The sequence below is a fragment of the Pteropus vampyrus genome, unplaced genomic scaffold (genome assembly GCF_000151845.1).
Source record: "Pteropus vampyrus isolate Shadow unplaced genomic scaffold, Pvam_2.0 Scaffold104, whole genome shotgun sequence".
Lineage (NCBI taxonomy): Eukaryota > Metazoa > Chordata > Mammalia > Chiroptera > Pteropodidae > Pteropus > Pteropus vampyrus.
The window spans coordinates 5,686,044-5,708,066 of NW_011888885.1; the positions used below are offsets into that span (position 1 = coordinate 5,686,044).

Below are 22,023 nucleotides of genomic sequence, written 5' to 3' on the forward strand. Positions count from 1 at the left end.
GTTACTTAACTTCTCTGCCTCAGTTTCCTCATCTGTAAAATGTAAATAATATCGGCATCGTAAGAATTAATGAGGTAATAGATATAAAGTACTTAGAACAGTGTTTGGTGCATAGAAGGTGCTAAAAAAGTGTTTGCTGCTGCTCATATTGTTATTATATTTTACACTTAGCTAAGGTGAGAGCACTGTTGGCCAGAGCCCACTGCCTTTTCAGGCTTCAAAGAGCAAACCCATATTGGTCTGAAACCAGTACTGCAGGTTTCAGAATTTGAGGGCCTCCTTTTGCTTTCTAAAAGCTCCCTGAGCTTTCTAAACAGGGCTCTGAAATCCAAGTGTTTAAAAATGCAGGTGAGCTGGGACTGGGTTTCAGGAACAATAAGTGTCATCACTGTTTCTGTTTCCCATCTTAAAGTGATGTAGTGGTCAGCGCTGTGCAGTTATCTCTCCACCACACACACGCCCTGTTGTGTTCTTGACAAGATATATTAGACCTTGTAAAAAAGGGGTTATAGTGTAAAGAGTAGGATCTGCCTTCTGTGGCCATTCATTCATAGGGATGTCTTTATAAAGTAAGGAATGGCTTCATTTTATGAGCATGGGCTAGGGGCATGGAAGGCAGAAAAGAGTAGAGAGAAAAATGAAGGTCAACTCTTAAGAAAACTTAAGAGCCACTAGTGGGTAATAGAAACCCAGGATAAATTTCTTACTGCAATTCCCCCTTTAATTAAATTCTCGTTTGTGTCATATCTTTCCGAGTCTGTTAACCTTTATGTTCTTCAAGGACCACTGATGATGGACAGAACGGGACTAGGAGGTGAATTGTTCTGGGTTCCAGTCTTCCTAACCTGTTTAGAGTCTCTGTCTCCATATCTCTAGAATAAAGCTAATGTTTAATCCAGCTTTGCAAATTCTTCTCTGGTGGACTAGCCCCACTGGGACCAGCTAGGTGCTGGGGGAACCAAATACTGTCTCTGTACCTCCTTCGAAGTTTCTTAAACTAGGGGTTGGCAATTACGGCCTAGAGGCCAAACCTAGGCCTCTGCCTGTTTTTGTAAGTAAAGTTTTATTGCAATACAGCCACGCTTCTTCATTTAGGTATTGTCTGTGGCTGCTTTTACACAACAATGACAGATTTGAGTAGTTGTGATAGAGACCATTTGACCCATAAAGACTAAAATATTCACCACATGGCACTTTATAGAAAAAGTTGGCCTATCCTTGTCTTAAAGTGTTCCTGACCATTATTCCTATATAAAGATCAGTTTCAAATGTGTCTAGTATACACCTCAGGAATTCCTAAGGTGGTAAAGAAAACTAACAAGCCCATGTCTCCAGCTATATTTTAAGGGTAAAGAAAAGGGGTTACCAGCTTCCAGTCAATTCTCATCTTTGTGGAAGATCAGCACATGTGAATCTAAGCTGTCCACCCCCACTGTTGTCAAGTGACATGTTCAGTAGACATAAACTAATTTGGATTTACATAAAAGCTTAACTGTTAGGCAAATTTAGACCCCCTTCCCAGTTACCTACCTTGCAAACATAGCAACTCACAACTGCAGTGAACACATTTTAAAATCAGATGGAAATTACTTTAGGCTTATCTCCTGTTTTGAATTTTTCTTGTTACCTTTTATTTTTCTGAAGAGATCATTGAGAGCTGGCAGTAACCATGGCTGCCCTAAAATACTGGCTTCCCCACAGGGACATAAGAAGGTTTATTTCAAATGTTGATTAGGTTCTCTAGGATGGTTGTTTCCATGAATATAAGGCAGCACTGTTATTAGTAATGCTGTTGGTGATTATTACACTCCTTTCTTGCAATGCTTTGTAAACATAGTTCTTGGGGGATGGGTATTTAGATAGGTATGGAACGACATAAACGAGGTTGCTTATGAGAGACCCTGAGAGAAAGCCCTCATCAAACCATGGTCCTTCTGGACCCTGGTGCCAGAAACAGCCTGGAGATTAGATTAGAGTGCAACTTTTCTATGCCAAAAAGCCATCTTGCTATAATGAAGCTTAAGGGTGCAGTTAGAATCTTTTAGAGCTACAATTATCCTTCAAAACTCAGGCATCTTCTTTTGGGGAAGCATTAAACAGGCACTTGCCAGCCTGACGCTGCTAACTTGCTTTTGACAGCTTTGCTAGCACCAGGCACATGGTCAGCAAAATGTACTGCTGAAGTATCTGACTCTTAAATGTTATCATCAGCAATGGCATCCTTAAAATTGGGGCCACAATGTTTAACTACTTTATCCGTTTGGAACCTAAAGAAGTGTGGGTCCACGTGTTCTTCGGTACTTTGGTTAGCAAAGGATTATGTATATGTGAGAAGTTCTCCACTTATGTAACATAGAGCTAGGCTTTTAAAAACCATTTGAGGTCAGTGGAGGAGGGGCAGTAAGAGGACATCATTCTCTCTGGTTCCAGATATAGATAGATCTCTAGAAAATTTGAGGTGGGATTGCAAAACTTTTCATAGTTATGGTGGCGATATGAGTGTTGCCAAAGTCGTTGGTGGGCTTAAATAGCCAGGGAACACTTTCCCTGCGTTTTCTGCTAGTTTATACCGAATGATGTGATGGGCTCCAAGGCCGCACTATTCTTTGATCTTAATGGAGCCGTTGGAAATCGAGTGTCTGCCTCTGGATTCTTACAGCTCTCACGGAGAGGAGAGCCTTTGTCCCAGAGGATTCAGACTTTAGGGTATGACATGTTCCTGCAGCCAGTCTGGTTTTGAGTTCTTATTGACACTACCACACATATCAAATGCTATTTGACACTGGCTCTAATGCTTTACTAGACTTATGTGGCCTACTCTCATTCCACGGGCAGTTTGGAGCCCTTTATAAGGGGCTGGGAGGGAACAACTTGTGTTTCCTTCCCAGTTTAGAGTCAAGGTGGGTGTCCACCAGCGAGTTAGTTTAGTGAGAGTGGACGATCTCTTGGTGGGTTAATGAGGTTTACTCCCCTCTGAGATGGTTAGAAGAGGGAGCAGGGAAGAGTGGAAGCAGAGGAAAAGATAAGATGGAAAGCGGGTCGACTTTCTACTACCTCAGCTCGAACTGGATCTTCACAGAGGGCTCTCATTATTTGGTTTACAGGGTTATGAATTAACCAAACATTAGCCAAATCTATTGACATTGTTTGGTCAAAAACAAATCCTGATCTCAGAGAGAAAAGAGTTTTGGATTATATTTGAAGTTATAAATTATCTGTGCTCTAGTTCCTCTCCAGTCACGGGGAGCTTGGGAAGGGGCCATTGTTGGGAACAGCTGTATGGTGGGAGGTTCTATACAGCTGGCTGCTCATACTCAGGCCTCCAGCTCTTGGTCTCCACTGAACCTCCTGGTTTTGAAAACTCTTCCTGGCACTTTGCTTTCTCCTCCACACTTTTCCTCAGGGTCACTACAAAGCCGAATACCCAGCTTGGAGTCATTTAAATGTTTATCCTCAGGCCCAAATTAGCTTCAGTTGACTTTTGCTGTGTGGGAGCATCACAGCCAATCAAGGGTGGCTTTAACGAACTTAAAAGAATGCTATCGAAGTATTTCATAATAGGAAAACTTTTAACTCCAGCCCCTGGGGAACCTGGAACTGCAGTCCAGGCTGTGTACAGACACTTACCCTGCCCTGCTCACGAGCCGCAGATAGCTAACACTGGGGGTGGATGGAGCGCCTTGGGCTCTAACCCTGCCTGCACATTAGTAGTTCTGCTTGCAGCTCCCTAATCAAAGGGGTGGAGGTTGGGAAAGGCCTGGGAAGACTCCTCTGAGGGCTCTGGTTCATCTGAAACAGCACGCCTATGATCAGGGGTAGGGGGTTTTCTCTCTGAGGTGCCTGAATGTGGCTTCTTAGAGGACGGGCAGTGTTTGGCAGGGCAGAGTTGTAAGTTAAGGAGGCTTCTAATTTGACCCTGTGCTCCCTGTCTTGCAAATGGTGGGCGGCTTTTCAGGATGGGAGGAGGAACTATGTCACAAGCATAGATCTAGTCTACCACTAGCTCTGCCACCTGAATCCCTTATCTGACCCTAAATGAAAACATGCAGAAGAGCACTGAGGTCTCACCTCCTTGAGAGGCAAAAGTAGGATTAAGCATACAACTCTAAGAGTAAATAACTAACGTGTCCACAAGTGAATAAAGTAGAAATTTAAGCCGGAGGAGGCATAGAACGAAGGAATACTGTATTCAGTGTTAGGTAAAGTTAGAGAATTACTGGGTTTTGAGTAGTATTTTTTTTTTAATAGCCATCATATTGATCTCTCTGAGGTTAAATTAAGTTTTTACTCTCTCTTCTTCCTTCCTTTTGGAAGTGGCATTGGTATGGCTTTGTCTGGTCAACTGTGTTCCTTTCTCAAATCTCTTTAGTCCCTTCTGCCTCATTCTGGAAATTGCGTGCCTGCCTTTTTAAAAGGTAGGCACCTCATATTTCAAGTTCAAGTGCAATGGAACTCACCCTGCAGCTTGAACAGATTTGAGTGTTTTTGCAGAGGGAGGGCCAGGGCAGATGGGGAGTGTCGTGCTCAATAAATACTTGTTGGATTGAGTTGCTGGAAAGGCAACAGGGGTGGGGAGACTGAGCCACACTTCCCCCAGGCTCACTTGAAGTGGTTTTTCCCAATTCTATTCCCCCTACACTGTGCCCCCTTTATAACACCTCTCTTGAGCTACTTATCCCCCTCCCACCAAGTGTTAGTTTCTCTCTCTCTAAATCACTATTCCCCTATTCATCCTGGGCATTGGGCTTGAAGCCCAGCTGGTGGCAAAGACGTGGCATTTCCATGGATGTCATTGCTAGGCCGGTAGGCTGCTCTCTTCCCCATACACTTAAAGCCAAAGGGTGATTTAGGAGGTTAGTTACCAGGTTGATCCATGGAAACAGCCAGTGTTTAGGATTTTGTTATGATTTTGTAAAAAAGCCAGACTACCTGGCTTTAGGCTGAGACGTGAATATGGGTGAGAAACCAAGGAGATCAAGATGAATGCTGGGAGTCCTTTCACTCCAGATAGATTTATACCAAATTCCTAGTAGTGCTATGATGTATAGCAAAGGAAAGCAGGAAAACTAAATCTGAATCGGTGACTTGTCTAGGAAGAGAGCTGAGTTGTCTACTGGCGCTAGGGTGGCTTCAGAGGTATGATCAGGCTGGAAGCCCCCCATCCCAAGTCATGCTCCATCCTGTGATATAAAGCACTGCTAGTTTCTCCTTTTCCCACACTGTATGAGGAAATGCTGGAAAGAGATTCTCATTATCATTCCCCAAGATCTAGACACAAACATTGTCATCCACTTAGTCCTGTGTTCCCCTGCCTTTAAAATTGCCAACCATAGGCCTGCTGGCTTAGTGAAAAAATAGTTTTATAAACTCGCCCTGCTGGGGGTAACTCTGAACAGAGTAAAAATGTGATTGGGAAGAAAGAAAGGTAGCTTTCTCTTGCTTCCTCCTCCCTTCTCTTCCCTGCCCCACACACTGCCTTCCGTTTAAGGGTTTGTGCTCTGTACATGTTTGATCACCCATATGACTTTGAGAGAACCACCGCTGATAGCACGTGCGTTCCCTGCCCCACACCTGCAAGCTGGCTAAAAGCACAGCTCCTGTTTGGGATTGTCTTTGTAACTCATGCCCATCAGATATGACATACACACTGGGGTGGAGGGTGGAGGTGGATAGCATTTGGCATGACGGGATGCAACCAGAGAGCTTTCAGGGTATTACGTAGTCTGGATTCAGAGATTGGGAAGAGTAGGACAGTGTGAGTCACTTTCATGGGATATGTGTGCATCTTTATGCTGAGAGCAGCACCTGGACTCTTTCTCATTAGGACCGTAATCCTGGGTGGTTCTGTGTTCACAGGAGAAGACTAAAAACAGCTGCTTCTGTGGAAAGGAAGAGTCTGTGAGTCGCAACTCTGAAGGGCCCCCAAATTTTTCTTTATTTTTCAGGAAAGTTGAGAGTATAGATCTTTAGTTTTAACAAGTGTTGCACCTGTTCAGCTCTCCATTGCTCGTTGCTGGTGCTTTTGAATGTTTCTCATTCATCCGCACAACAGTCCACTCAGTGCAGGTGACATTTAGTTGTTTTTGAAGATAAAGAAACTGAGGCCCAGAAAGGAAGTGACTTGCCCACAACCATGTGACTAAGAAAGCCCTTTTGCTCCTGATCCCAGGGCTCTTCCCACATAGTCTGAACAGTCTGGTGAGAGTTTCCTCCCCAGCTGGCATCCTCTGCTGCCTGCCCAGCACATGTCCAGCCTTTGTTTCCCTTCTATTTGTATATCTGTATTCAGGAGCAAAAGTTCATTTGTTCAGTTGACAAATTGGAGAATTGGAAAGGAAATTGGGCTGCAAAGAAGTCTGTTTCCTTAGCACCATATAAGTGACTATTTACTTGGTGTGGCTAATTGGAAAGTGGTGGTTATTATATATGTGATATAGTAGTGGCTTCTGAGTATTTCCCACTGGTTTGAGATATGCAGTTTCCATGTGGAATGAGAAGCTAGCCAGGGACAGGTAGGGCCCAGGAGGCAGGCAGGGTTTTCCTGCTTCTGTGGGATTGTGGTCATGGTTCCTGAGCTTGGTGCCATATCAGGGAGATATTCTTAAGATGGAGCTTATAGGAAAGGGTGTCTTATGTGTTACTATATGGAACCTCAGAAAAGCACCTGGGAATAAAAGTGGGTGGTGCATTCCTATGGTGGGGGGTAGGTACAGGTGGCATTCCATCATGATGACAATTTAGTCCTCCATGTAAGGACATCTTGGTGCATGCATTCCCCTGACCCCCACCACGCTCTCCCAGAGCATGTCTCTCTCTTAACTTTAGGTTAACAGGGACTGGAGGCATTGTGATACATGATAGTGCCTTTCTGAGACAAGCACGTGCCCAGTCAGGGGAAGAGCAGGGACTTGAACTTGAGAGGAATCCATAGGGATTTGGTATCGTGGAGAATCGCCTGGCCTGCTTCATAGAGGTTACCTAACACTCCCAAGAGGGTTATGGGCAACTCTTACCTCCTTACCACTTTTACCAAACCAGATTCTGTATGGAATTCTCGAATGTTCTAATAATCACATGCTTATGTGGAACTTTTCTTTCCCAGTCACTTTCCAACTTCACCAGGTAAAATCCTATTATAACAAATATTATAAAAATGATTCTGTATAATAAAGCTATTTCCATGATTCATATAAATGCTTTGTGGTTGTTTTTTGTGGTTTTGTTGTTTAACGAAAAAGACAAGAGTAACCAACTATCTTCTATAACAAGTACTTTTTCTGGTCCCTTTCCATGTAATAGTTCATCTCTAAGCCAGAACACATGCTTGCTATTTGCATTGAAGGCAGAGGGAAGGGAGTAGATTTGGGAACTATCACCAAGTAGCAAGGCCCCCTTTGCTTTCTCTTCACCTTGAACCTTCCACCTTCCAATACTTCCTTGTTGTTTTCAAACAGAACAACACGAAAAGCCAACAAAGGACAGTATGTGTGTGTATTTGAATATGTGTGTCTCTAGTGTGAATGTGCGTGTGCTGAGTGTGAATGTGGGAGAGTGTGTATGTGAGAAAAAGTGCACATAAAAGAAAGCAAATGATAAAGCAAATGGGATGAATATTTAACAATAGGCGGATCTGGGTAAAGGTTATAAGGGTGTTCTATGTACTATTCTTATTCTTGCATCAATAATTTTGAAATCATTTCTAAGTAAAAAGTTTTAAAAATGAATATATGCTGGGCTAATTTGACTGTTCCAGGGGTTCTTTAATTTTTTCTTCTACCATTCTCATAAGATCTCTTATTCTCCTCCCTTTAAGAGACGGAACAACTGAAGCCCAGAGAAGTTAATGATTCATCTGAGTTCATGCCACACAGTGAGGCAGAGGAAGGATTTGGGCCCAGGTATCGACTGTTATATAGGCCACCTCTCAGGAGACTTCAGCTTGTCCTTACTACTCAAGTTGGACAAGGTTGGCATCAGATTCTGAGAGCGATTGGGTGCCGGCTGCCATGTGTCTGAGCCCAGTCCATTCCCCGCATTGACCCAGCAGAGGGCTTTCAGTAGTCTGCCGGAAAAGCACTGATCGTATTCAGAGTGTCCAGGTACCTTCTGGGGGAAAATTGCTTCCTTATTCTATAAAATACTCTTACTCTACTGTTCACTCTCTTCATTTCTTAAAATCTACGAAATCAGTGGGTCCTCTTGTGCCAGAGCTATGGAGTAATACTATTTCGTATTGTATAGTAGAGATCCAAGGGAAAGGAGTTGAGTTTGGCTTAGAAAGTGAGCCAGGTTAGGGGCCTGAGCCCAGGCATCATACCATTGGTTTGTTGTGACAACTGCCTTGTGAATGTACAGGAGCCCGATATAGGGCGTCTGTATGGTTGAATGCAGCGTGCCTTACCAGGTGGACAGGAGTTAAGACTTCATACACAAAGGGAGGGCTCACTCTTAGTCAACAAAAACCTTCCACGTGCTATAGGTCCCAAGGAGGGGTAGATCTGGTAATCACTGCTAAGCAGCGGAGTGAGAAATTCAGATACTCTGTTCCTGGCCCCTCTCCTCTTGCACCAAACCACAGGTTATATGTCCATCTGTGCTCCTCGAAGGCACTTGGATTATTCCTGACATTTTTGCTTACTGATATTTCCCCTAGCCTCTAGAATTGAGATAAGTGAATGAGTCCTAATCTATTTCTTAATATAGAACAAACAGTTTTAGTGTGTGTCCTTTATCGAAAATGTCTCCTTGCAGCTACCTTAGAGCTGTGAGACTGTGGTTAAGTTAGCATCAAAGGATTTTTTTCATGGGCTCCAGCCAGTTATGTGAAATAGACCCATGAGCATTTACTGTATTATTACCCAGCTTATATACTTGGATTGTTTGTCCTTAGGCAGTTATCAAGTTATATCAGCTGTCCCCACTATTCTTTGATTCTTCTTGGCTCCGTCCTACCCCAAAATAAGTGCCGGGTGGACTGGCATCCAGAATCAGAGCATGATGCAGGAGGATGAGAAGAGGCTGCCCCCTAAGTCCCATTGGTTTGTCTGTAGCTTAGAGGTCTGTGTTGGAGCTGCTGTGCAAATGGCCAAAGCCATCTGCTTAGAGATGACCGTGACAACTGAGCCTTTTCCTTCCAGTTCTTAGAGGCATGGATTGGACCATCCCAAACATTTTCCCTTTTGCTTCAGAAGAATAAATCTTTCCTTTACCTGTTATAAAAGAAGGTGACATTACTGTTAAACAGCTTTCGATTTAAGAGCAGATACAAAGCCCATCGTATACAGAGGAAGGTGTAACCTACCTCCAGTGATATGTGTTGCCATACCCTCCTCTACCTCTGGAAGCACACGTGGAGTGGTGAGCTAACCAAGCATCCTTCTGCTATAAAGTCATCAGTAGTCTCAGACATATACCGGTAGGAATAATTTTCCCAGTGTCAGACCTTTCGAGGCTTTTTCTGGAGGGGCCATCTAATCATGCTTTTCAGGAGGCACTGTATAACCTTTGAGCCTCTCTTAGGGGATCTAACAACCAGCAAGACCAAGGCTTCAGTGCAGGGGCTGCCCTGGAATGTTGCCCAGGACACTTTTGGGTTTTTCCACTGGTAGGGCACAGCCTGGGAATTTGCCACTGAGGTAAGGTCAGGCTGGGTCAGTTCTAGAACGTTGGAGGCTAGATAGGGAACCACTAAATGGGATATAGTGGGCTCTTGGGTATTTCCTCTTTGAAGCTGGGAACACAGAGTAGTAGTACTCAAGTAGTACTTGAGTAAGGAGATGAAGATAACTGGAGAAGACTTTCTGCAAGAGGGACAAAATGGTCCATGCAGCCGTAAGGGTTGAGCAGAGTAACTCTATAGGATTTGAGACCCTAAAGGCAAAGCAAATTCTGTGACTGTAACTTCCTGGCCCTGAGAAACATAATTGAGCAATTGCTCTTCCCTGGCCCATAGCCGAGAGCAAAATGAACCAGAGTCAGGGTTAAAAGCAGAGGTCCTGACAGATTCCAACCTAGTGAGGTCTAGCAAGTAAGCAGACCTGCCCTTTGAGTGCTGATGTCTACCTGGTGGTTATTCTCAGCTTGCCCAGTCATGTGACCAGACCTGCTTATGGCTAGCCACAGGTAAACTGAGTGCTAGTTATACTCTTCTGCTTGAAGGAGAAGGTAGAAGAAATCACCTGGGACCCCAAAACACAGCCGTTTGATCAACCTAGGTAAGGCAAGTCTCTCTTTGACTCTGTGCCTTTTTCCTTCTATTAACTTATCTTGCCCCAGATAACAGCATGGGCTCTGAGTTTTCAATTTAGCTGAATTGGTCAGTAGCCATCTCTTATTTATCCTTTAATAGCTGGGGAATTCTAGAACTAGAGGATGCTCAGCCTCTTCCGATGTAATCTAGGGATGAACGTTGAGACATCTGGGGACATATAATTACCTCTCCCTGGAACTGGGTAGCCTCTACTATCTCCCTCATTCAGTTCTGATGAGAAAGAAGTTCTTTTACCCAGCTAGACTTTCCTAGTCTTTTTACTGCCCTTCATTTTGCACCCACATGGGAGAAGACTGATAAATTCTAACTCTTTTCACCTTCCTCCTGGGATCTACCTACCTTTAGCCATTTTACCCATCTTCCCTGGGAATCTTACTGGTTTCTGCATGATCCTTTTGAAGAGCAATAATGGCAAAGTGATGCCCAGGGGTAACTTGGCTGGACATAGCTGAGGTTATAGCCAGTTCCAACTGTGTTTCCAGACCTATGTGAACCCCTTAATTCTGCTCTGCAGTCTTGCTCTGGTTCCTAGGATGACGTTACATTTCTTAATATGGTTTAAAGTTTCCTTCATGTAGTATCTTTATTCTACCTTATACCAATTTACATCTTTCAATTCCTTGCCTCAGATTAAGCTTTATTCACTGTTTCATTTCTTCTTGCCCACCTTCCCTTTTCCCAAATTAGAAATCCAGAGCAGTGACCCAAGTGAATTTGACTATAAACCTGCAAAGATTGAAATGCTAAAGGATTTAGATCCTTGCTGAGGAATAAACTGAATTTCTGTCTTCCTAAATTAAGCTACTTCTTTTATTTCTCACAACTTTATTTTGGGAAAATTTCAAACTGACAGAGAAGTTGTAAGCACAATGCATACCTATTTGTCCTTCACCTAGACTCACTGACAACTTTTAGCCACAATTGTCTAATCTCTCCTCTCTTGTATTAGCTCCTCTCTTCTTCTTTCTTCTCTCTCTGTTACATATGTGTGTGTCCAGATAGACACACATATGTGCATCCATGTGGGGTTTTGGGGGGAACTGTTTGAAAATAAGTTGCAAATATGATGACACTTGCCCAATACTTCAGTAGCATCTCTTGAGAATAAGGACATTTTTCTATATAATCACAATATCATTATTATACCTAAAGACATTGTAAGTCTATATAATCTAATATCCAGTCCACTTTCAAATTTCTCTTCGATCCATGATCAACTCAACGTTCTTCTTTGGTTATGTCTTTTTAAAAAGTCTCTATCTAGAACTCCACTTCCACCCCTGTTTTGTTTGTTTGTTTGTTTAATGACTTTTGAAAAATGTGGACCACTTGTCTTCTAGCTGTCCCATATTCTGGATTTTTCTGTTTCCTCATGTTGATATTTAACTTTTGACCTCTATCCTCTGTATTTCATACAAATGAGACATTAACTCTGGGGCCCGATTCGATCTAGGTCAAATATTCCTGGCAAGAACATTTCATTGATGAAGTTGTATACTTCATATTCTATCACTTTAGGAGGCACAGAATGTTCATTACTAGTCCTGCTAGATCTGGTCACTGGAGGTGGTGATCACCAAATTTCCCATTGTAAAAGTATATCAAAAATAATATTTAAAAATATTCTCTTAACTGGTTTATGGAGAGGATACTTTGGCATTCTATAAATATTCTGTTCTCCACAACTTTCTCCCAGTAGTTTGGCATCCATTGATGACTGTTCCTGCTTCAGATATCATTTTGGGTGTTGCATAAAGCCAGTTCTGAATTAACACTAATGGATGTGAGGAGTGACATGAGCAGTTCAAAAGAGGAGTAAAAAAAAAAAAAAAATGGGAGTTTTGGAATCATTGTGGGGAAGGGCAACAAAATGGGGCTATCACATTCTGTCAAAGTCTAGGTATTTTGTGTGACTCGGGCTGATGTTAAATTGAGTATCTGTTGCTTACGCATACATTGCTGTCTGAAAGTTTGCTTGAGGTCAGGGAGAAGGCAGGCTGGATGGAGCTAAAAATAAGTCATAGTTTGTTCACAAAGAAGAAATTATTTTGACTATTTGAAAGTTATCTGTAATTCTATTCTTATTTCCTTTTCTTTCCCTCACTTTCCACTTTCCTCACTAGAAAAGGGATCCCTCATATTTTAATTGTCTTCTTCCTCCCCTCGCCCAACATGCCCAGTGGGTAAAACAGTGTTCCCGAGACCCTGGCATGATCATCCTGGTTACTGGCAAGGGAAAGTAACAGAACCTTTCCAGTCTAGAGAGTGGTTCCTGGACCAGTGCAGCCAGGCAGTCATGACAGTTGAGTCTGACAATGAAAAGCAAGTGGGAAAGGTTCTTTCACAAGTCTTCTCTTGGGAGAGAAAAGGCCTGTGTCAATTTGTTCTGTGCCTTTAAAGAAATCAGTTCAGATCCCTACATGATTGTGCCATGGGGCCCTCACCTGTAATACTTGGAAGCTCTGCCCCCTCTTCCAGAGGACAATTCAGGAGAGTGTATGGGGGCGCACACATTCAGAACAGAAATCAGGGTGCAGTTTCAATCAAAATTGTCTTCTCACAGGATGTGTTGTAGAGGGACCTCCTCAATCTCTGGTTCTTCTTTCACCTTAGTTATCTTAAAAGACTACCTAAGAGCTGACTGGACGTCGTGATTTTTCTATACTCGATAGGAATCAGATCATTGTAAGAAGTGAAGATACTGCAGGGTTTATGCATGCTCTCTGAGTTTATAAGGCACCCAGAAATTTCTCACTCCCAAAGAACCAAGGGGTAAAGAATTTTTTTTTTTTTTTTAGGGGCTAGGCTATGTGCTATTTATGCTATTTTTTGCTTTAAGGCCAAGTACATCCCAAAGGAGAGCATGCTCCAATCAGTAATTGCTAGTATTTTGTTTTGTTTTAAGAATGTTGAAACCCTACAGAACTCTTCAGAGAATTCAGATAAAAGGTGAAAAGTTCACCCCACTTCCTTTTCTTCTATCTGCAGCTTCTTGAGAATTGAACAGAATGTCTAAGTAAGTGCTGTCTACTTTTTTAATACTACCCCACCCTCCCGCCCCTGCTTCGAGATCACCCTTTTTCTCCTTTCTGATGAAGAGAGTTAACATGTTCCTTATTTTTTTCCCCACAATGACATCTCCAATGAGTTTGTCCTGGCCCTTCTAGCCAGCTGCCCATCGATGTGTTCTGCATCCTGGGGAGTCAAATACTCAGCCAGAAGCTCTTTCACTCAAACTACACACTTAAGTATGGGGTCAGTAATTAATTGAGGGCCTGGCTGAGAAGTTTTTCATGCATATACAAAATTATCACTCTCTTCTCTTTAGATAAGCCTTCTTGGTAAGGGAAATGTGATGTTGCTGTTTATTTCTTTTTCTCTTTTGATCTATTTTGTTCTACCTGTTATGGATTTAATGAGTTATTGCTTGGTGTTGAAAGCGTTCAAAGCCCCAAGTTTAATTTTCCCAGCTGGGATGGATGGGGTCTCCTTGGGCTTTCCAAGGAGGGCTTCTTACTCTCGTATAGTCATATTGGGGATTTCGGTTTGACCACAACTTCCCTCCAAAACCCACATGTCCCTGAGTTAAGCAGTTAAGCGGTGCTGGACCACAGGGAGCTCAGAAGACTGCCTGCACTGTTTAATCTGAGCACATGTACTGAAATGGAAAAATAATCCCTGTGAAGCTATTAGAAGGAACTTCCCCTACTTAAGAGCAAATCTGTTATTGGGGAAATGTTTTGACATTTTGAATCCCTACTTTACTCTGCTCCTCTCCAAATTAACAACCCTTTCCCCCAACAAAACTGCTGCATCACAGCTATGAGACAGGATAGGGCAGGGCCTGCTCCTTCGATGTCCAACCTTGTTTACTGCCTCAGTCTCCTGGGCCACTCTGCCCTCGCCTGCTTGTCCTTAAGTGAAGATCAGTGACTGAAAAGAGCAGACTGTAGCAAAACGTGTATAATATGATTTCATTTTGTTAAAAATATATATGCATGCCTATGTGCATGAAGAGAGACCAGGAAGGATGTACACAGTAGTGATTTCTGAGTGAGGACATGCATAGTTTTTATTTTTCAGTTTTTGCTCATCTGCGTTTTATTTCCTCCAACATATGTACAGTTTCTGTTATAATAAGAGTTATTTTCTCTTTAAGAGGGGAAGCGAGAAGACTAGTGCTAATAATGCTTCAAAGCTCAACAACATGAGAAAGTGACTCATAACTTGTTTGTTGGACCAGCTAGTTGTTGAGTTTTTGCCATGTGTGAGGTCTCCTTGGCTGTTTCTGTCTTCTTCCTTCTGTAGTCCTTCTTGGGTATTTTGGGATCGCTGGGCCTCATGTTAATGGTTGATGGGCGGAGCATAGACTTGTCTTCTTTCCCAGGCTTCTTCTACACGAGAGTACAATAAATGAAGTAGCCCCGCCTAAATGCCCATCCAGGACTCTTTGGTCAAGGCCTGATTTCTCCTTGTAAGCTGCTGAGCCTCCACCCCTCAGTCTATCTCTAGTCAAGTTGAGAAGGTCAGCCACAAGCATCTCACTTCCTGTGTCATCTGCTGCCTTCTTCCCTTGACTCCTTCTTGCCCATCTTCTGAGAGCTGTCACCTTTCTTTGGCTTCCAGCGGTGGGGGTTTACTGGTGTGGTCAGGTCTGAGCTGATTTCCAGCCAGGGATATGAGGTAACGGCAGAGAAGGCTTGGTGGTCCTTCTGCAGAGATGTTGGCTAGTTACCTTTAGATGGTTAGAGATTGTATCAACTTTGTTAGCAGCTTCTTGTCCTATTCCACCTGTCTCATGGGCACTTATCACAGAGCTGCCTTGTGGGTAGGCGCTCAAAATCTGCTTACTGAAGGGATCAGTCAGTCTACTGTGGTGTGCCAGGCCCCTCTTGGCCACTCTTGGTTCAGTGTCTTGTCTGCTGTTTGTGTGCTCTCTGCCCTGTTGCCTATCCCCCAGTGCATAGACACTTGGCCGCTGCTGGCCCTCTCCACTCAGAGCACCCTCTCCCCAAAGCCATACAAATGCAGCAGTTGGGAGACAGGACCAAGTGGCTATGGAAGATAGCACCTAAGGCTTCTTATCTCCGGCGTGTGGTGTTTTGTTTTGTTTTGTTTTGTTTTTTTTATTTGCCGTTGCCCAAGAACCCAAGCATCCGCCACTGCTCAGCTGCATGGTGAAATGGCCTGGCCCTGTGCCAGAGTTGCTTTGCCAGGTGGTTGGGCCGTGGAAGCTGCTACATGCGATGGGCCGATAATACCCCACTGTGCTGTAAACAGGACACTCCACCCTCCTGCAGCCACCCAGCCAGTGCCCCAGCAGCCTGCTGTTGTCATGGCCTGTCATGATATGGGCGTCTCTTCTCAGATAGGGGAGCTGATTGTCTTATTTCCCTCCCCCTTTTTCCCAAATCTGAAAGGGGTACTTTCCAGAAACGAAACCAATTCATCTTCCCACCACAAGCAACCGTTGTGACTTTTCAATGCGTCTTCTCCTTCAACCATAATCACACAGTTGCAGAACAGATCTTGCTACCCAGGTCTTTCTGGTATGCCCATGAGGGATAAGCCCATGAGCCCCTATTTCAATTACACTGACCTGTGAGATTTCTTAGGGGACAGTCCCAACTGAGGTAAGTCTTAATGGGCAGCATAACTCGAGTGCTGCCCCGCAGCTGCTGATGCCCACATCTACAAGCAGTTCTATTTCCCTCCCTGCACCATTTATTCCCCATGGTGTTTGTGCTGGATTAGTCTGTCCCTAGTGAAGGAAAGGGCTTTGACACTGCAGATGTGCACCTTCCCAGGAGACATCGGTGGCTAGAACTCACTCTACATGTCTTTTCTGGGCAGTCTCCTCTCCAGGAGACTACCTTCAGTCCTCAAGGATAGTCGTGGAGGGAGGGATTAAGTGACAATTGGTTTGACATAATCTAGTGAATGAAGAAGACTTTAAAGCATATTTGCATCTCATCTGCTGTTCTTTACAGCATCCCCAAGAGGTAACTTAGGTTGGGATTGTTTTCCTGCTTGAGGCCCAGGGAGGTTGTGTGTTCACCACCACAGTAAGGGCAGATGTGTAGTCAGAAGTAGATCCCTCCCATCTGTGCCCCCAGATATTTTGAAGGGGCGGGGCACACTGCTCCAGCCTGTAGCCCCTTTGAGGATGACATAAAACATGTCAGTGTCAGATTTTGGATTCGGTTTGTGTTTCGTTTGGGGGGACATGACACCTTGGTTTTAACCCATAACAGTTTTGGTGCCCAAATTAACAGGTACTCTCCAAACCATTTGGGGTGAGGATTTTGAAATAAGTGGTAGGTTTTTTCCCCCCTGTCAAAAATCTAAATTTTTAATGCCCCCTCCCTTATTTTCTGGGCATGAAGAAAACAGGGCATTTTAGTCTCCTCCAAGGGGCTAAAACACGCCAGGAACTTGGGAGTCGGAGAGGGGAGAGGGCCTTGCTGAGGACTCTGAGACTGAAGGTAGCTCTGTCATCTTGTGGCTGGCTAGGAGCTTTGCCAGCACCCTGTGCTGGGATGTGGTCACTGCGGAAATAGGGCTGAGGCCCAGCTGTCTCATTTAAGGAAAAGAAACTGAGGCAAGCCCTTCAGTTTGATTTACATGCGTCATGATCCTTGCCGATCTAGCAGAGAGGAGAGGGTTAGAGGCTGTTGATTTTGGATTAGAGTGTTTGGTTTCTCCCCATCCCCATTTCTATCTCTTTGTCCTACCCCAGCCCCTGCCCCCCGCCTTTTTTTTTTTTTTTGTATTTATGGCATTTTGTTTTGTTTTTATTTTTGGCATATGGAAGAATAAGTCAGGACCCATGAAGTCCTCAGAGTCTTTATGAATAACATTGGTCAGAGGTGGCCAGCAAGCACGTAGGATTGACCAAAATGGGTGGTTGGATTCTCACACCAAATTCCAGGATTCTGGGTTCACCCTAGCCTGGTGAGTACTGGGAGAAAAGTACCACGTCTGATTGCTGCCCTTGAGATAAGACTCCTACTATAGTTTATGAATGGGTGGGATATGAAAGGTAATGGGAACTGATATAAAATGGGCGTGGTTTAAATTGTCCCTAGGAGATAGTAGAATGCTTTACCCCAGGTTTCAGACTTCAAAAAACAAACAAACCCAAAAAACAAAATATTATTACAGACTCCCATGTCAGGCCTACCATGTCCTGACTTATTCCTCATCCCTGAAAAGTAGCTAAAAAGGTAATCCTTCCTCCAGGTGTCCGGGCAGGTGGCCCAGCAGTCTCAGAGGGTATTCCTGATCCAAGAGGGCCCTGAGCCCCAATGAATCGACAATGGGGTGGAGGCTTGGATTTAGATCTAGGACTGCCGCTGACTTGCTGGGCGACTGAGTCTTGTCTGAGACTGGGCTTTTCTGTGCCTTGGTGTCCTTACCAGTCTTTTGCAAGCCTCTTTGAGAGCTGCTGGGAGAGTAAAACATTACACACACACACAACTTTGTGGGGGTGGGTATAAACACAGGAGAGCACTAGGGTCTCAGTGAGGGAAAAAAAATCTAAAGGAGATTGTTGCAGCAACTTTGGCCGAGGAGCTGGGAGAGAGGACTTCGAGAACTCTTACTCTCCATCGCTTCTTTCTCAGCCCTGGAGCCACAGCCATCTTCCTCTGCACAGTGGTGAAGCAGCTGTTAGAATCATGGCCTTCTGGCCTTTATTCCAGTCTCTTGCTCACCTGCTTCCCACCTGCCTCTGTTTCTGTTATGTAATCTTGTAAATGTGCTTTTCTAGAGCCCCCACCTCATCTGTGGGCTCTTATAGACACTTTCGGAGGGCCACAGGGGACAACATTTTGGTGTCTGACCTGGCTGCCAACATGGGTCGGAAGCTCCCAGAAATATCAGATTGCCACCTTTTGACCTTAAATGCAGAATAGGAAGATGAGTAGTCGAAATGCTAATGTAGGAGATGAAGTTGGGGCTTGAACCTAGCATGCCTAACTAACTTACTGAGCAGAGGGTGGGGAAGAAAGAGGTTGGACCTTCTTGAGCCGCGGAGACAGGAAAAGTGACAAGCAGCTCTGGTGGCCCTATTCCCAGGGAGTGGGTTGAGCATGAATGTGCAAGGCAGACAGACTTAGAATCCATGGTATAACTAGAGCAGGTTGACCCTTGTAGTAACAGTTTTTTGATTTTATGCAAATACTTAAGCACCTGCCTGTTACCAGCCCTATGCTCTAGGCACTGTGAGAAGTACAAAGTACGAAGATTAGAGACAGTTCTTGGCCACAGATTGTTTAGTATCTAGGAGTTAGAAATACTCATAATCCAAGAGGGAGGGTGATAACTAGCAGGGTACAAAGTGCTGGGATAAATCAGAAAATCCTGAGACATTCCTTTTAGAGAATCCAGAAGGTTCTGTGAAGGTGGAGGTGGAGACAGCTAGGCTGCTTCTGATGGATCAGATTTCAACCCTGGGCACATGTGCAAAACCTCAGAGGAGGGAAAGCCTGGGACAGGGGTGGGAAATGCTGCTTAGTATAGTTTGCCTAAGACATCGAAACTTTGAAGAAGAGTGAATCGTAAAGGAAAGGTAAGTGGGACCAGGACATGAGGCCTTTGACTACCATCTTTGAAAGAGAGCCTTCGAAGTGTTTTAACAGAAATATTAAGATCATTTTAAAGGTTGTGTTATAGTTCAGTATATATTAATGTGGAAACGTGTTTATGATATAAGGCAAAAACACATTGCAAAGCGATATGTACAGTATGATCCCATTTTTTATTTTAAAGCACACATACCCACAAGGCAAAGCCTACAACAATATGTACCTCATACTATTATTAATGATTATCTCTGGGCGTTGAGATTTGAGGGGTTTTTTTGTTTACATTTTTGTAATTTTTGACTTTTTCACAGTTCACACTTGCTAATTTCAGAATTATAAGTCACTTTTAACTTGTTTTGGATGAGCGCATATTATATGATGGTTGGGAGAGATGACTTAGAAATATGTCAGGAATTGGATAAAAACTGAGACTGAAAGTTGTCCATGCAGTAATATTTATGATCTCCGAAATGGGAAGGGAGGAACCCCCAAATGTCCAATGATATGGGAATGCCTAAGCAAACTACTGTATATTAATCTGATGGAGCATTATGTAGTTATTAAAAATGACAAATATGTAGATTGTTGATATTTGGAAATGGGTATATGGAAAGGAAAACACAAAACAACATATTATATATTTCACATTGATTACAACTACGTCAAAATACTTATTGTATGAACATAGTTAGATGGATTTGAAGAATGTAGATAGTATTGTTAGTATCTCTTTTTACTGTGGTAAAACACATAACATAAAGTTTACCATTTAACCATTTTCGTCTTTACAATTCAGTAGCATTAAGTACATTCACAGGGTTATGCAATCATCATCACTATCCATTTCCAGAACATTTTCATTTTCTCAAGCAGAAACCCATTAAACAAGAACTCTCCATTCCCTTCTCCCCGTAAACCCCTAGTAACCTTTATCCTACTTTCTGTCCCTGTGAATTTGCCTATTCCAGGTACCCCATATAAGTGGAATCATACAATATTTACCCTTTTGTGTCTGTTTTATTTCACTGAGTATAGTGTTTGGAAGTTTCATCCATGTTAGAGCATGTATCAGAATTCCATTCCTTTTTGAAACTAATATTTCATTGCATGTATATGACATTTTGTTTATCCTCTCATCCGTCGATGAACACTTGGGTTCTTTCCATCTCCTGTCTATTGTGACTAATACTGCTATGAACATGGGTATACAAATATCTCTTTGAGAACCCGCTTTCAATTCTTTGTATATATACCTAGAAGCGGAATTGCTGGATCATATGATAATTCTATGTTTAACTTTTGAAGAACTGCCAACCTGTTAGTGTCTTTTTAAATATAAAGTTCTTCAAGTTAATTTATACCTACAATCCCCAGTTCTTTGTGCTGTGCTTAATGCACACATGAATTATCAAGGGATTAGTACAGATGTGAATGCATTTTGCTCTGTTTAAAGGAAAGAGCCTTACAGATCTTAAGACAGTAGAGTGTTTTGAATGTGGCCATGGAAAACATGATCCACACAGATGACTGAAATGCAGAGATGATTCTATCAATAGTTCCAACTTTTATCAATAGTTCCAACTTTTACCTTCTACCAGAAAGCTTTAGCCAAGGTAAAAATTAAAATGAATGAATTTGTAATTGCTTTGTTTTTGTCCTATTTAGCCAGAAGTAAAAGGCAGAGGAGAGAACCAAAAGATTTGGATATTTCCCTAAACTGCTTCCTCAGTCCCAGATAGTTGAAAGGAATTATATTGTTCTCTTTGTCTCTGGCACCTAGGTTCCCTGGGACTAACCAGCCTTGAGAGAAATATGGAATCCTTCATTTAGGTTGAATTTGCATAGTGCGTAGGAGCCCTGTAAGGAGTGCTGGAGGGAGAGAAAATGGCCGGAGATAAAAGGTGGAAGAAAACGTGGTTTTTGTCCACTTCCAGTACCCTCTTTAGTGAGGAGAAACAGTCCTGCTCTCAGGAAACTTAATTTGGAGACCTCAGAGTTCACATTTCATGGTCCATTAGGGACAGGAAAAAGATAGAGGACATGTGTATAAAAGCCACCCGATCTAAAGTATAATGGTATATAAATTGTTTCCAGGGATAGTGGCCAACTGGTTAAATCAGGAGAGCTCCCTGCAGACTGTGTGTGCTTTTATGGGCAGCTTCAAATTCCTTTAGAGGGAGTGGATACAAGTGAAGAGGTGGCAGTCAAGTGAGGCTTTCTAGAGGAGAGAAGGTTGGTTACCATGTCTCCTTCCTCCATTCTGATGTTACCGGGTGGGCTGTGCTCTCTTCCAGCCAGTGTCCCATGTTCCGTGGCCCCAGAAAAGCCAGTGTGTAGGCCTCAGCCACCCCAGGTCCGACGTACATTCTCCCTGGACACCATCCTCAGCTCCTACCTTCTGGGCCAGTGGCCACGAGATGCTGATGGGGCCTTCACCTGCTGTACCAATGACAAGGCCACCCAGGTAATGAAGCTCTCTCCTAATGGGATAAGGAGTGGGGGAGGGGCTGGCTGAGGAGGCCTTTGGTCTACTTACCACCTCTCAGTCCTCCAAATGATTTGTTCTGGGTTTTGGCTGCACTTATTCACCATGTAGCTTTTTATCACTTAATATTTACCAGCTTGATTTTCTTGGTAAACGTACATGAAAATGAGTTTGCATTCCACCTGACTGGTGGAAGAGAGAAGTCAATCTGGATTTTTTAGTTTGGCTTCAGTACTTATGTGTGGGTAAGCAAGAGTTGATTTTGGAATTTCTTCTAGGTTTTAAAAAATGAGATTTACCTTGCTAAAATTAAACTGGGGCCAGCATTTGACTGAGTTTGCATTCCCCAGACAACTGAAAGAGGTGGCCAAAAAGTGTGTCAAGCCAGGATAGATCTCGCTGGAGCAATAGGAGTGGAAAGCTTTCAGATCATGGAGGCTTGATCCCTAGCCAGCAGCCCAGTCCGGGATTTCGGCAGACCCACTGGAGTCCTGTGGAACCCAGGTTCCCTTTTCTTCACAACCATCATTAAGAATCGTAAACTTGGAAGGAATCTCCGCAGATCATCCAGTCTGCTTGTCAGTTTTTGAATAAGATAGTGTTAGCCTGAGCAAAACGTCACCGCATATGTGAAACTATACAAAGATATTTCTTAATCTGATTCAGGACCTCAACATTAG

At 43.4% G+C, this 22,023-nt stretch overlaps 1 protein-coding gene across 3 annotated transcripts in view; it reads left to right on the forward strand.

Annotated features, from left to right (window-relative positions):
* Nucleotides 1-7,828: 7,828 nt before the first annotated feature.
* The window catches only part of FAM117A (family with sequence similarity 117 member A), a 30,685-nt gene continuing 16,490 nt past the window's right edge, over nt 7,829-22,023 (forward strand). For 2 of the 3 annotated variants that reach the window (XM_011365107.2, XM_023533572.1), the window contains exons 1-2: nt 7,846-7,966; nt 21,153-21,322. In XM_011365107.2, coding sequence (XP_011363409.2) covers nt 7,861-7,966; nt 21,153-21,322 — 276 coding nt within the window. In that variant the 5' untranslated portion in view covers nt 7,846-7,860. Of the gene's footprint in view, nt 7,967-21,152; nt 21,323-22,023 lie in introns of all 3 variants that reach the window. The other variant, XM_023533571.1, reaches the window with a different exon arrangement.